We start from the raw sequence: 13,510 nt of genomic DNA on the forward strand, positions 1-13,510 counted from the left end.
CGCGCATCACTTCATATATTAAAATTTTCCGCCACCTCAAAAATTTATGTTACATACACAAAATAAAACATTAGAAAAAACTTTGATAGAAATAAAACTAAAATGTTCTTTGAATACAAAAACAACTCATTCTGGGACCATGTGTGCCCGATATGTACTTGCAAGGCCAATCTTACTAAACTACACTATTAAGCAATTAGAAGTTAGATTTTCTACTGCCTTGCTTATCTATATTAGCTAATAAAGCATAGCGTTTGTTATGCATATTATAAAGCAACTGTCTACACAGGGGTTCCAAAATATTACTGGTTTCCTCAAAAACAGCTCTGTTTGCATTAATGTCTACATAACAGAACGGATTGATGATTAGTTGGATAAGATCGATTGGAAACGAAGTTGCAACTTTGGCTAGGATCAGGCTTCCATTATCTAAGATCTTTGACAAAAGTGGTATTCTTGTCTCTTCTAACTTTTCACACAATAGAATAAAATGTTCCACCGTTTCATCCGCTTTACCACAGAGTTTACAAGTTGGACTTATAAAGTTATTCTTTGAAAATGATGCCTTGTGGGTTTGTAGGATATAGTTCCCAGTTGAAATTTTAAGACGTACAGGAATTTTTCTGATGTCCTTTAGATTTGCATTAACTGATATAGCTAAAGGATGTACAGATCCAATATTATATTTATGGTCCATAAATTTAAGAGTTGAGTAACCTTTTGACTCATCAGTAATTTTAGATGTCCAATAGTCATGAATTTTGGATTTAACTAGCTTTTTCCATTGGAATTTTGATAACGGATTGGTTAAATAAGCATATAAGTCATTAATTTCATATTTTAAACATAATTCCTTGACTTCAATAAACCAGCTGCAACTATTATGAGATTTTATCTGTAACTGTCTTTCGGCTATCCGCCATTCAATTGAATCACAATTCGCTCTAGATATGTTTCCAAAAAGATTGATAGCTTTGACGTGGATTTCAGCTTCTATAGGGAGTAAACCAGATAAAGTATAAACTGCAGAATCTGCTACGTTAGAATTTAAAGACAGAATTTGTTTGATCCATTTTTTATATTGAATAGATATATTATTTAGTATTTTTCCTTTAGGTAATAAAATTTCCAAACCATAAGTTAATATTGGCAGAATATATGTTCTTATCAATGCTATTGAAGTTTTACTATCTAGACCATTCTCTCCATGGAGGCCTGTACCCATTAAACTGTACATTGCTCTACGTGCTTTCTTTATATTTTCATTTACTGTCGATTCAGCAGAATTTTTGTCAGATTTTTGAATTCCTATGTGTGAGGCGTTCGAAACAATTGGCATGTTTTTTCCATTTAATTTCCAAAATCCATCTTCAATTTCATAAAATTTGCGGCATGTTTTTACTGGAATAATAACGCTTTTTGTAGGCTGTAATAAATACCCTTCTCTTTTGCTAAAATCCAAAGCAATGTTAATCATGGTTTGTAATTCTAGAGGGTTGTTGGAGACAAGTGCTACATCGTCAGCACATGTAGGAGCACAACAATTTATGTTCCCTACTCTTCCACCAAGACCTGATGTACTTAAAATGTTAAGCAGAGGATTAATGTAGATTTTATATAAGTCAGCGCTGAATGCACCTCCTTGACGGACCCCTTGATCAATAGTGAACATCTCTTTTGACATTATATTATTCCATTTGATAAGAGAAGATGCATTTACATATAGATTATTTAGTAATAGTATGGATTGTTCCGTGAAGTCTATCTGGAACATACGACGGATCAAATTAGCATGTACCACAACATCGAAAGCTGACTTGCCATCTAATAAGGCTATGTAGACTGGAAGTTTAAGGTCTTTGCTTTCCCTTTCAAATTCTTCTATAAAAAGTTCACAAATCAGTGGAGACGTGCCCTCAGTGAATCCTTTTTGAAGAGGGTTTTGTGAAATTATAATTTTTGGATTTTCTCTTTCTTTCAATATTTTTTCTATAATTTTTGAGTATGTTGGAGTTATAGTAATTCCTCTATAATTTTTGGCATTTTTTACATCCCCTTTATTTTTGAACACAGGAAATAAAGTTCCGATTTTCAGTAAATCCGGTATGTAGCAGAATTTAAAGCAGATATTCAACAGATGTTGTAAATGTTGTAATAAAGATTCGCTTCCATGGATAAAATGTTCAGCTGTTAAACCATAAAAATCCTCAGCTTTGTTTGTATTGAGTTTTGAGACAGCTCTTTTTATCTCTTCAGTAGAAATTTCCTGATGAATATATGTATCTTTACATTTGTTAATAATATGGGTAGCTTCTTTTTCAATTGAATTTAGATAATTAGTGTCAAAAGAGTTATTGTTGGACTTTTTTGCTAGGTCACCAAAATGTTTATTCCAGCCCTTCATTACATTTTCGGGAGATTGGAAAATTTCTTCATCAACAGTTAGTTCCTCAATAAAGCGTGAAAGTCTACCTCTTTGTTTTTTTATAAGGCTGTAGAAAAGTGCCGGATCGTTATACCCTGCATCAATGATTTTCTGCCGTTCTTGTATTCTCTGTAGTGCAGTTTCTATTCTGCATTGTTTACGAAGAGAGGAAGTTGTGATTTTCTTCTGAATAGTAAGAGGATGGTTGGGGTCAGGTGGACGACCATTTTGTTTCCACTGAAAGAATGCTATTTTTTTCTCTGTTATTGCTTGAGAAATATTTTCAGTCATAATTTGTAATTTCTTCTTCCGTATCTTTTTTTTCTTTTTGGGAGCAACAGCCAAAGTAGCTTTAGTAAGAGTATGGTTGAGAGTCTGAAAAGCTTGATCCAGTTCATTAGGGTTCATTGGATCGACTTTTAATAGAGCTATGCCTTCTTCAACTAGAATTTTATATCTATCTCTATCTATATTGTTCCATTTGACCTTATGGTGGGTAGTCACCTGTGTTTGACTTACGGAATTAATGCAGGGAAATTTATATTTGAGTTGTAGTAGAATTGGAAGATGATCCGAGACGTTTGAAATAATGTCAGGTTTTTCAATATTTATTATGAAATCTTTAAATTTCTCTTGGTAAAGTATATAATCAATTGCAGAAGATGATATGCCACTGGTATGTGTATAGGTAATTCCAACTTCTGTAGTAGACAAGTTATGGTCTGACATGAAATCAAGTATATAATTTTTTCTATTAGAGTTATTTTCTTTAAAAATATTTTCATTAAAATCTCCACCAATAATTATCTGGTGAGTGGTTTTATAAACCTCCATGATCTCATGTAATTGGTCAATACATTCATAAAGTTCATTTAGATGGTTATCTGACGATTTGCAAGGAAGATAAATAGAAATAAACTATTGACATGTGTAGATTTCTCTTGTAGAGGACTATCCGTATCCAAGGATTGGAGAAGACTAAGTTCCCGATCAACTTTTTTTAGGACGTACTCGGTTACTCTTTCATGTATACCTCTGATGAGATCTTCAGCTGGCTGTTTTTGTTTATGGTTGTCAGTTGTCTTACTATCCATGTGGGCTTGATTCTTCACAGAGTTATCTAAACATTGATTTAGGGTTTTAAGAGATTGTTCTAGTTCTAGGTTTCTACTTTCTGCTTTGAATAGTCTATCTAAAATACTTGACTTGTCATTTGATTTGTCATTTAATATAGCTTCTTTAATCTTTAATTGTTCTTCTTTTTTCTTTAACTTTTGCTCTAGAAGTTTAAAGTCTTTGGCCGAAATTTCTTTACCCTGATCTTTTTTACTTGTTTCTTTTGAATTTGTAACATGATGATTGTGAGGCATAGGAATATCCGGAATGGAAGGATTGGCAGTTTTAGGTACTGCAGACGTGTTGGTACATGCTAATTCAATGTTGTTGTGATTACTCTTAGCTACATGGCTATTAGATTCAATAGATTTGCATGTGGTTTGAACAACAGTTTCTAGATCTGAAAAGGATGTTGATAAGTCTTTAGTATTGAGATTGGGTAACTGTGTGTTGAGACAATCCGAATGGTTTGAAGATTTTGTAGATAATGGATGTCCATCTTGAGATTGATCAATAATGTCCTGTACCAAGATAGAATTTGTAGAGGTATGGAGTTTGTAAACTGTTTCTAATGTGTTTGAACTGGACCTCTGATCTAACAAGCCAGCACAAGTGTAACAGGAATTTGTATTGGTATCAAGACAGCTGTTATGACATACTAAATTGCACTCTGGACAGATATTTTCTGTATCATTTAGGGCTTCATCACATACAGAGCATTGTATAAGGTTCTCCTCTATAAGTATGGCTCTTGCACTAGTAATATGTCTTACTTCTGACTGGATGCTATTTCCATATGTTTTTAGATGTGTTTCAGGACTAGTAGTACAAGTTATATGGGATTGGTGGTACTTTAACACAGAAGGGACGTTGTGGTAAGTCCCACCATTGCCCCTCTGTGTGTCAAGTATATTTACCTTTGTACTGTCACAACTTTTACATTGATATGTTTTATCATTCTTTTCGATGGAGGAAATATCTTCTACAGACAACTTGTCACATTTATAATGAACCCAGTGATTGTTATGACACAATACTGCCCTAGATTTGCAGTTCCTATTGCACTTAATACAACGTTCCTCATTTGAACTTTTTGTAGATTTGTTCTCAGGTAAGCCAGGATTCGGTGTTGCTGATTTTTTAAGACAATCTAGTGCCTCAATTAATTTTGATGCTAGGTTTTTATTCAGGAGGTCAGTGTTTATATTTGCACCATTGATTTGCGTATTAGACATGATCTTGTGTATGTGTTCAATATCTCTATAGAACAATTTGTCCACATTTTTCCCATTGATTAGTAAGTTGCATTTTGTTAGGTATGCATTGATTGTGTAACTATCAGTTGGATTGTCAAAAATATGGTAGGTATATTGAACATTATTTCCTCCTTTGTCTGTTGCTATGGTTTTGCGGTAATCATGAAACTTGAAGGAAGGATCGTTAAAATATTGCTCCAGAGCATATATGAACAGTTCAAAAGATATGGTGTCCATTTTGATAGTAACGCCACCGCCAGTATAGACATACTCTATTACAGATCTTTTAGTACTTTCAAGCTTTTTCTTCAGTGATTTTTCTATATTGAGAGTGTAGTTATTGTTGTAACTATTTTGAGGAAGTGTATGTACACTAACCAAGTTGGTTTTCTGTATGTTATCAACTTTATACGGTTGGATATTCATCATGAAAATTCTAAATACTTATGATGTAAATGGTAAGAAAGTTGCAATATTCAATATAAATATTATATGTCCATCAAAATATTTATTGCGATTACTGTAAGGACGTTGTGGTAAGCCCCACCATCGCCTTATACAGTTTTATAATAAAAGTGGAATATAAATTTGTTGTATATTAAAATTTAAAAGAACTAAATTATCTATAATAATATTTTTTTTTTTTTTATTTTCTTTTACCAACAGTCCAATTTAATTCTGTGAGCTAATTTACGAAGCCATACTCTGGCTAACGCACTTTTTGGATGAATGCCATCAAGGTATAAGTTAAAATTGTACAAGTCTCTACCATGCCTGTGTGTGTTTTTCGAGTTACAGGAAATTGGATGATATATGTCGGCTGAGAAGCTTGGAGATCTTGACGAGTGATCGTTGTTTAAGGCTCTTATCTGGTCATTTACAACTAGAATTTGCTTGATTAATGTATTGTCGTCTGCTTTAAATCTGTTGGGATCAGGGTGATCATGAAGACGGTTCCAAATGTATATAGAAAATATAGGGATTTCTAGAAATGTGACTTTACATCCAGGATATTCAGCTAGAAGGGTTGCAAATTCTTTTAAATTGTTTATAAGTTGTGATGCTGCTTCCTCAGGGTTATGTTTTAATGTGATAATCTTATCACAACGACTATAATCTGTGAAGTCGCATGTACCTAGCCACACGTACAGGGAAATATTATCGAGATGTCCAATTTTAGACGCTAAGTTGTCTTTTAGCCAAGCAAGACCGCTTGTTGAAGTTTGACCTGACTTAAACCACCATTTGATATCTATCTCGGGAGACAGTTTACATTCACTTTGTAAATATCTTGCTTTGCTGTCGGACAACACAACTGGTACAAGTCTATACGGACCAATAGGCGGATTGAAAGTTTTTTTGAGATATTTTTCTAGCTTATGCTCAGTCATTTGTGTTTCAATTTAGTACAATATTTGCCAGGTACTAATGTTCTTCCGTATACCCTAGTAGACAGTTGCTTTTCCTTATAATTTTAAAAGCTTAATAAATAATGACAGCTGGAAGCACTAGTGAAGAAGCAGAGTCATGTATTAACTTTATTAATGCAAAAAGTTTAGGTCTATTTGTTTTAGTAAATATATATTTATTTTTATTTAATAATGGATAAGATGTATATAAGAATAATAACTGCTAGTATATTAGTCTTTAGTAGATAATAGATATGATGAAAAGGTTATACAAGGGTGTTAAATGTTTAGTGAGAAGATCACACTAGGTCAGACAATAATTTAATTTATCTGAACTTAAGACTATATTTAAATTATATATAATTATGTATGTACTCCTGAAATGAAATTTAATTGGCAAATAAGATGATAAATATGAAGGAAAACTATACAAGGGTGTTAAGTGTTTAGTCAAGAAATCCCACTTGAACAGACAATAAACTAATTTATCTGAACTTGAGACTGTATTTAAAATATATGAATTTGTATGTACTCCTGAAATAAAATTAATTCAAATTAATTCAATTGGCAAATAATATAATAACTATGGGGATATAAAAATAATTAAAAAAAAAAAAAAAAAAAATATATCAAACGCACGTGGCCAGAGAAAAAAAAAATGTAAAATCGGTCAAGTGCACTTAAAATAATAAAATTTTAAAGGAAATATGCGTAGGATAATATGTAATATAAGCAAATGGAATGAACTTATTACTTATTAAGTAATTTTAAGGGCACACATGGCTGCAGTATTAACTTTTGTAAAAGCCCGCCATTTTGAATGATTGGCGCGTCAGGTAAAATTTGTTTTTGTTGGAAAAATTGGAAATGTGATCAATTAATCGCAATTTTCTTTTTAAGTAAGTGATAAATATGTATTGTATGCGTATTCCTGCACTTTCAGCCCAATAAGATGTTTAGGTACTCTGTAAAAGGTAAAAGTTGTCGCACGATATAAAAACACATCCACCACCTTCAATGCACAACAGAATGTGATACATAAATGCAGACTCACGTAAAGTAGATATAACAAAAACCAGATTTAACAGTAAAAGTAATAATAATAAATAAAATAATGGTGTGGTTCAAAGTATGACGGGATACATAAGTACAGTTTCACGTCAAATGTATATCATAAAAAACAGACTAAACAGAAAAAGTAGTCTTATTGAATAAAATAGTTTAGTCATTCATAGTATGTCAAGATCCTTAAGTAAAAGTAATATCAATAAATGAAATAATTTTGCCGTTCAAAGTATGTGGTTTTACGTAACCACAGAGTCACTTCAAATGAATATCTAAAAAAGACATATAAAAGAATACTATAATACGTAATTAAGATGATAACAAACGTCAGTACGCAAAATCTATACTTCAAGACCATCTTGTATTATTTGTGAAGTTGATACGGAATATTTATCAACAAGTTCTGGGTATCTTCCGATGAACTTTTTTAGAAAAAGGACGAGACGTTCTTTGACATACCCCTGGTTCATCAATTTTCTGCTCAGACACTGGTGACGTTTTACAAAGTCTGAATAGGAGCTGCAAGCTCTTGAATACCTAATAAGTGGCAAGTTACAGCAATATTGGAAAACAATGACCTCAAAATTTTGTTCGCATGAATTTATAGTGCCAGCATATCCTCTTTTTATTCAAAGTATTGAATCGTAAACAAATATCAGTAGTTTTCATACTTCAGACTGAGTCGTGTAATAAAATCTTTTTACCGCATCAACCAAAACTGACCATATTTGCTTTTTTTTATGCAAGTCTATATAGCTGCACGGTACTTCAGTTATAATTTTAGGTCAAGAGGGGCTGTATTATATAAATAACTGCAATATTGGAAATCAACAACACAAAAAAAAATCGCATCGATTGAGAGTGCCAGCATTTCCTACTTTTATTCAAAATATCGCATCAGAAATAAACATCAGTAGTTTTCATACCTCAGACTGACTCATGTAACAAAAAAATATGTGTCTGCATCAATCAAAACTGACCATATTTGACAGCATCAACCAAAACTGACCATATATGACTGCATCAGCCAAAACTGACCATATTAAATTTTTGCTCCTTTTTATGTAACTCTTATAGTCGGATATTAAATCTGTAATATTGTTATGTAAGAATGGATTGTATAATACAAATGATAAAAATATTGGAACACAATGCTACCTAATTTCTTTTGCATCAATTTAGAGTGGCAGCTTGTCCTCTTTTTATTCAAAATATTGCATCATAAACAAATATCAGCAGTTTTCATACCTAAGACTGACTGGTATAACAAAATTATTTGTCCGCATCAACCAAAACTGATCATATGTGACAGCATCAACCAAAACTGATCATTTGTGACAGCATCAACCAAAACTGACCATATTTACACTTTATTATGTAATCTTAATATATAGATAATTATATAGCTGCATAGTAAATCACTTATAAAATTGAGAAAGGAAATGGTGAATTTGTCAAAGCGACAACAACCCGACCATAGAGCAGACAACAACCGATCACGATGGATTGTATAATTCAAATGACAGCGTGTCCTCTTTTTATTCAAAATATTGAATTGTTAAAAAATTTCAGTAGTTTCGATATATCAGACTGAGTCGTTTTAATAACAAAATTATTTGACCGCATCAACCAAAACTAAACATATATTCTTTATTATGTAAATATATATGGCCTCATTGTAAACCAATAATATTTCTATGTCAGGACAGATATTGTATGATAAAGAGGACACCAAATTTTGTCCAGATCAATTAAGCGCGCCATTATTTCCTGTCTGTATCGATAATATTATTATTTAAGGAATGACTGTAATATTTTTTCCGTCTATGAAGAAATAACATAAAAAATTTGGTGCACACTGAAATACGCGTAGCGGGTTTTTTAACAGTGTGCACCACATTTTTAATGTTATTTCAAATAGACAGAAAAAAATATTATAGTCATTTCTTATAATTTATTAATTCTAAATTCCATTTTTAAACCTTGCCATGAAAAAACTTTGATTGCGTTACGGTCACATGACTAACTAATGCCTATAGGCGTTGATAACAAAATAACGTCAGAAGACCCGTTACTTCCAAACTTAAATCATTAAATAATGAACCGTCACAAAAGTGACTTTTTAAGTCAGTAGTTCATGATGTTTTTTTTAAACAAAACTATTTAACGGCATCACCCAACACTCACATGACTGATTCATATACTTTATTTTAAAATAAAAAGTACATGTATGAGAAGTTTTCTTCTTGGAATAGTATACTGACTATACTGTTAATATAATTTGAAGAAGGAAAATGATTGGTTTTGTTTGTAGCCTAACGTCCAGTGGTAAATGTTTCATTCATGTTCAGATCGAGTATATTTTTCTGACGTTCCAGACTCCCAGATATTATTTATAATCGTTATGGATAAGTTTTGCAACGAGATAATCTACATCTATACTATTGATCTGCAGTGGGAATCCATAACACAGATACTGCAAATGTACATAGTTTTTTTTAGGTAACACTGTTTTCATTAATATCTCATAATTCATCCACTGTAGAATTTTCGTTTGAACATTTGTCAAAACAGAATCTTAAATCATGAATGTAAATCCAAGGGAAACAAGGTAAATTAAGATTAAATTTCCTTAAATTAAATGCAGAGTTATATTTACTAAGAGACTGTTAAAAACGGGGAACGAAGAAACAAAACAATGATGTTTCATATGCAATCTTATAAAAATATTTCTCCGATGAGTTGGATAACCTCTTATCCACTTCGATATTTGTACATGTAACTTTTGATCAGTAAAAAATATAGAAAAATCTGCTATTATATAGACTATAGTAAAGTAATTGGAACTGATTTTTTTCTTCTAAATTCTAAAGTGCCATTTCTGCAGTGACGTCACTGTTTAGAACTGTTCTACAATCCTGACTGATTTTGTCAGTTCTGCTGGCAGTTCTACGGTTCGAACTGATTTGGTCAGTTCTACCTAAAACAGTTTTAGACAGTTCTACCTAGAACTGATTCTGACAGTTCTACTTAGAACAGTTCTAGGGTATAACTGTTCTGGCTAGAACTGCTCTAGGACAGGTTACAAAAGTTCTATGACAGATTATTCTGACAGTTCTAATGAGAGGTAAGAAGTGATCTCCACTGTATGCTATCAATAATAGAATGAATAACGATAGTAAGTTAATAACAGTTCCGTAAAATATTCAATATATATTTAATATATGTATCATTTGAATGTAGATGATGCGGAAAAGGCGAGGGGCTGATGATAATCAGGTACTTTGCTTCCTCCTTGAGAATGGAGCTGACGTACTAATAGAGAATAAGAATGGTAAAACACCTATAGACTTAACCAAAGATGAAACGGAGAAACTTTTAATAAAAACGTAAGTTAAGGTGTAAGAAGAGAAAAATAATACAATTAACTAAATTAAAAAACAATTTTGAAGTTAAAATAGATATGTATAGTCACATAAAATTAATGTATATTCACTGGATATACATTACATTTAACCGTTAATGTCACCAAAAACATCTTTTTTCAGACTTGCCAAAAAAGTCATAAGAAAGACATTTGCAAGAACAAAATCAGGATTTACTTTTCCAGCGGACTGGGATGACATGGACATGATGGATGAGAAAACCATTTTGAGAGTAAATATAGAACCTTCGAAAACTGAGCTAATGAAACAACAGTGGAATGACGTGCAACAGATGTTTGATAATACATTACCGCAAGCCAGAATCGTGTCAATACAAAAAATTCAATCCAAGTTCAATTGGGAAATGTACCAAGTGTATGTATCCTATTCTAATTTCTTTTCTGTCATAATATGTTATATATAGGATAGCTAACTAGATCTTAATAGGGAAAGTTTTAAAATTTATTTATGGCATTACTTATTGGATTATATTGTTATTTTAGGCTAAATGCAATCGATGAAAATAAATAGCTCTAACAACAAATAAACAACAAAATTATTGTGTGTGGAACTTAAATTGTTTTTTATATCAATACTTGTAGACCAACTTTTATATACATGATCTTTCAATTTGTAATTTTCGCGATAGTTTTGACGACACAAAGCAAAAAATCTTCACGTCACAATTCCGTATGACAAGCTTTCCTCGAATGACCATAGGTCAACCGGGTAATTCATATATAGACCAGAAATTGGACACTATTATATCATATAGATAACTTTGTTATATTAATAAGTCTGAAACAATTTTGTTTATAGTATTTTCGTTTTTGTTTTATTATTAAAATTAATAAAATGAAATACAATATTCAATTTTTCAGGAAGAAGAAGAAACTAGAAAAACAATACGGATTTGGTTGTGCAAATGAACAGAATTTGTTTCATGGTACACTCCCTGACAAGGTGGACTTAATTTTGGAACATAATTTAGATTGTTGTTTGGCAGGCACCAGAGTTGGTTCATTAGGCAGAGGGACTTATTTTGCCAAAGAAGCCAAATATTCGGATGAATATGCCCAGTCTGATTCTAAAGGACATAAATTTATGTTTGTGTATTCAGTTTTGGCTGGTAAAACCTGTTGTGGAAAAGAAAAATATTTTAAACCGCCACCACAGGATACAAACAATCCAAAACTTTTATTTGATAGCTGTGTTGATAATATTGCTAAGCCTAGAATATATTGTGTTTTTGAACACACACAGTATTGTTCAAGATATCTAATTGAATACACATAATTTAATTTTTGAATGGTTATCATACAAAACTTGTATTTATATATTTTAAGAAAATGTTCGTTAATGAAGCATGAGGTGCAGATTTTCAATTTATTTACCTCTATTTTTGAAATATTTTTTGATTCAGATTGTAACATTTATAAAAACAGTTTCTTAACAAAATTACACAGGCAAATTTCACTCACATCAATTTCACGTGAAATTTAATTCATGTGAATCTCACGTGAAATTCACATGAATTTTACCTCAAACGAGCTTATACGTGAAACTCACGTGAAATCAGTTTTTGTGAGTTTCATGTGAATCTCATTTGAAACTCATGTGAATTCCACATGAAAATCACTTTTATTTTTTCATGTGAAATTCACATGAATTTTTTTAAAATAGAGTATTTCAAATAACATCTAAATTTTTAAATTTAATCAAAATCATGAAAAATATTAAAAAATTTGTTGTAAGTTTCACGTGAAATTCATGTGAAAAATTTCACATCAAATTCATATGAATCTCAATTCACGTGAAATTCACATGAAAATTTTCACGTGAGTTTCATGTATAAGCTCGATTGAGGTGAATCTCGCGTGAAATTTTTCATGTGAATTTCATGTGAGTAAATTTTGCCTGTGTACCAATAAAGCTTTAATGAAACCAAGTATAAGCCATATAAATTGTTCATATACTTATTTAACATTAGAATTTCTACATGATGAGAGTGATTTTCATTTATAAACCGGATGGATAATGTCTTTGTTTTAATGTTGTTGTTTATTAGTCATTTTTTGCTAACATTGTTTAAGTCCTGCAATTCACAATAAACTGTTATACTTGGACATTAAATATTGATCATACTGATATTTACAATTTAAATTGAAAGCTACATGTTGTATTCGCAGATGCTTACTTGAATACACACGGGTATAACCAACGTATGGTTGATTCCGGACGTTGTGCCTTGTGAACAATTCGTAGATTAATTTTCTATATACTTTAGTTGTGGATTTCGTTATAATTCTGCACCGTTCGTTCGTAAAACACTGTGAAAATTATTTGTTGTTTCTACTAAAACAACAAAATTCCCTAGACATGTGGATCCGTGGCTGAATTAGAATATCTTATTGTAATTTAGTCTTATTGTTAGCCCTGTACTCGTATGTTATCTTACAAAATCATGCTGTTTATAAGATGCACGGTCTTCTTCACTTTCAAAATTAGGAAAATAAAAAATGAAATCACAAAATTACTGAACACCGAGGAAAATTCAAAAACAGAAAGTTCCTAAGTTCCTGTTATGGTTTTATTATTTATTAACACCATGGTCTTATGTTTGTTAAATATCAAGTTCAATTGTTTCTTCAACGTTTTGATGTCATGCCGGCTAAAAATTGAAAACTGTTCCTAAAAAGCTTATGCTATTTTTAGTTTTGATTTTTAGTATTCGTAATGTCATCTCACAAGAAAGGTGGTGCAGATAAAACAGTACAAGAAGAAAGAGGGACAACAATTTAATTCAGTACGTCG

At 31.5% G+C, this 13,510-nt stretch overlaps 1 protein-coding gene across 1 annotated transcript in view; it reads left to right on the plus strand.

The window, feature by feature from the left end:
• Positions 1 to 12,418, plus strand: part of LOC139499920 (E3 ubiquitin-protein ligase MIB2-like) — a 29,201-nt gene extending 16,783 nt beyond the window's left edge. Inside the window, exons 17-19 of the mRNA XM_071288559.1 lie at positions 10,515 to 10,660; positions 10,820 to 11,071; positions 11,578 to 12,418. Coding sequence (XP_071144660.1) covers positions 10,515 to 10,660; positions 10,820 to 11,071; positions 11,578 to 11,992 — 813 coding nt within the window. The 3' untranslated portion in view covers positions 11,993 to 12,418. The remainder of the gene's footprint in view (positions 1 to 10,514; positions 10,661 to 10,819; positions 11,072 to 11,577) is intronic.
• The last annotated feature ends 1,092 nt before the right edge of the window (positions 12,419 to 13,510 follow it).

Source organism: Mytilus edulis, chromosome 13 (genome assembly GCF_963676685.1).
Source record: "Mytilus edulis chromosome 13, xbMytEdul2.2, whole genome shotgun sequence".
NCBI lineage: Eukaryota > Metazoa > Mollusca > Bivalvia > Mytilida > Mytilidae > Mytilus > Mytilus edulis.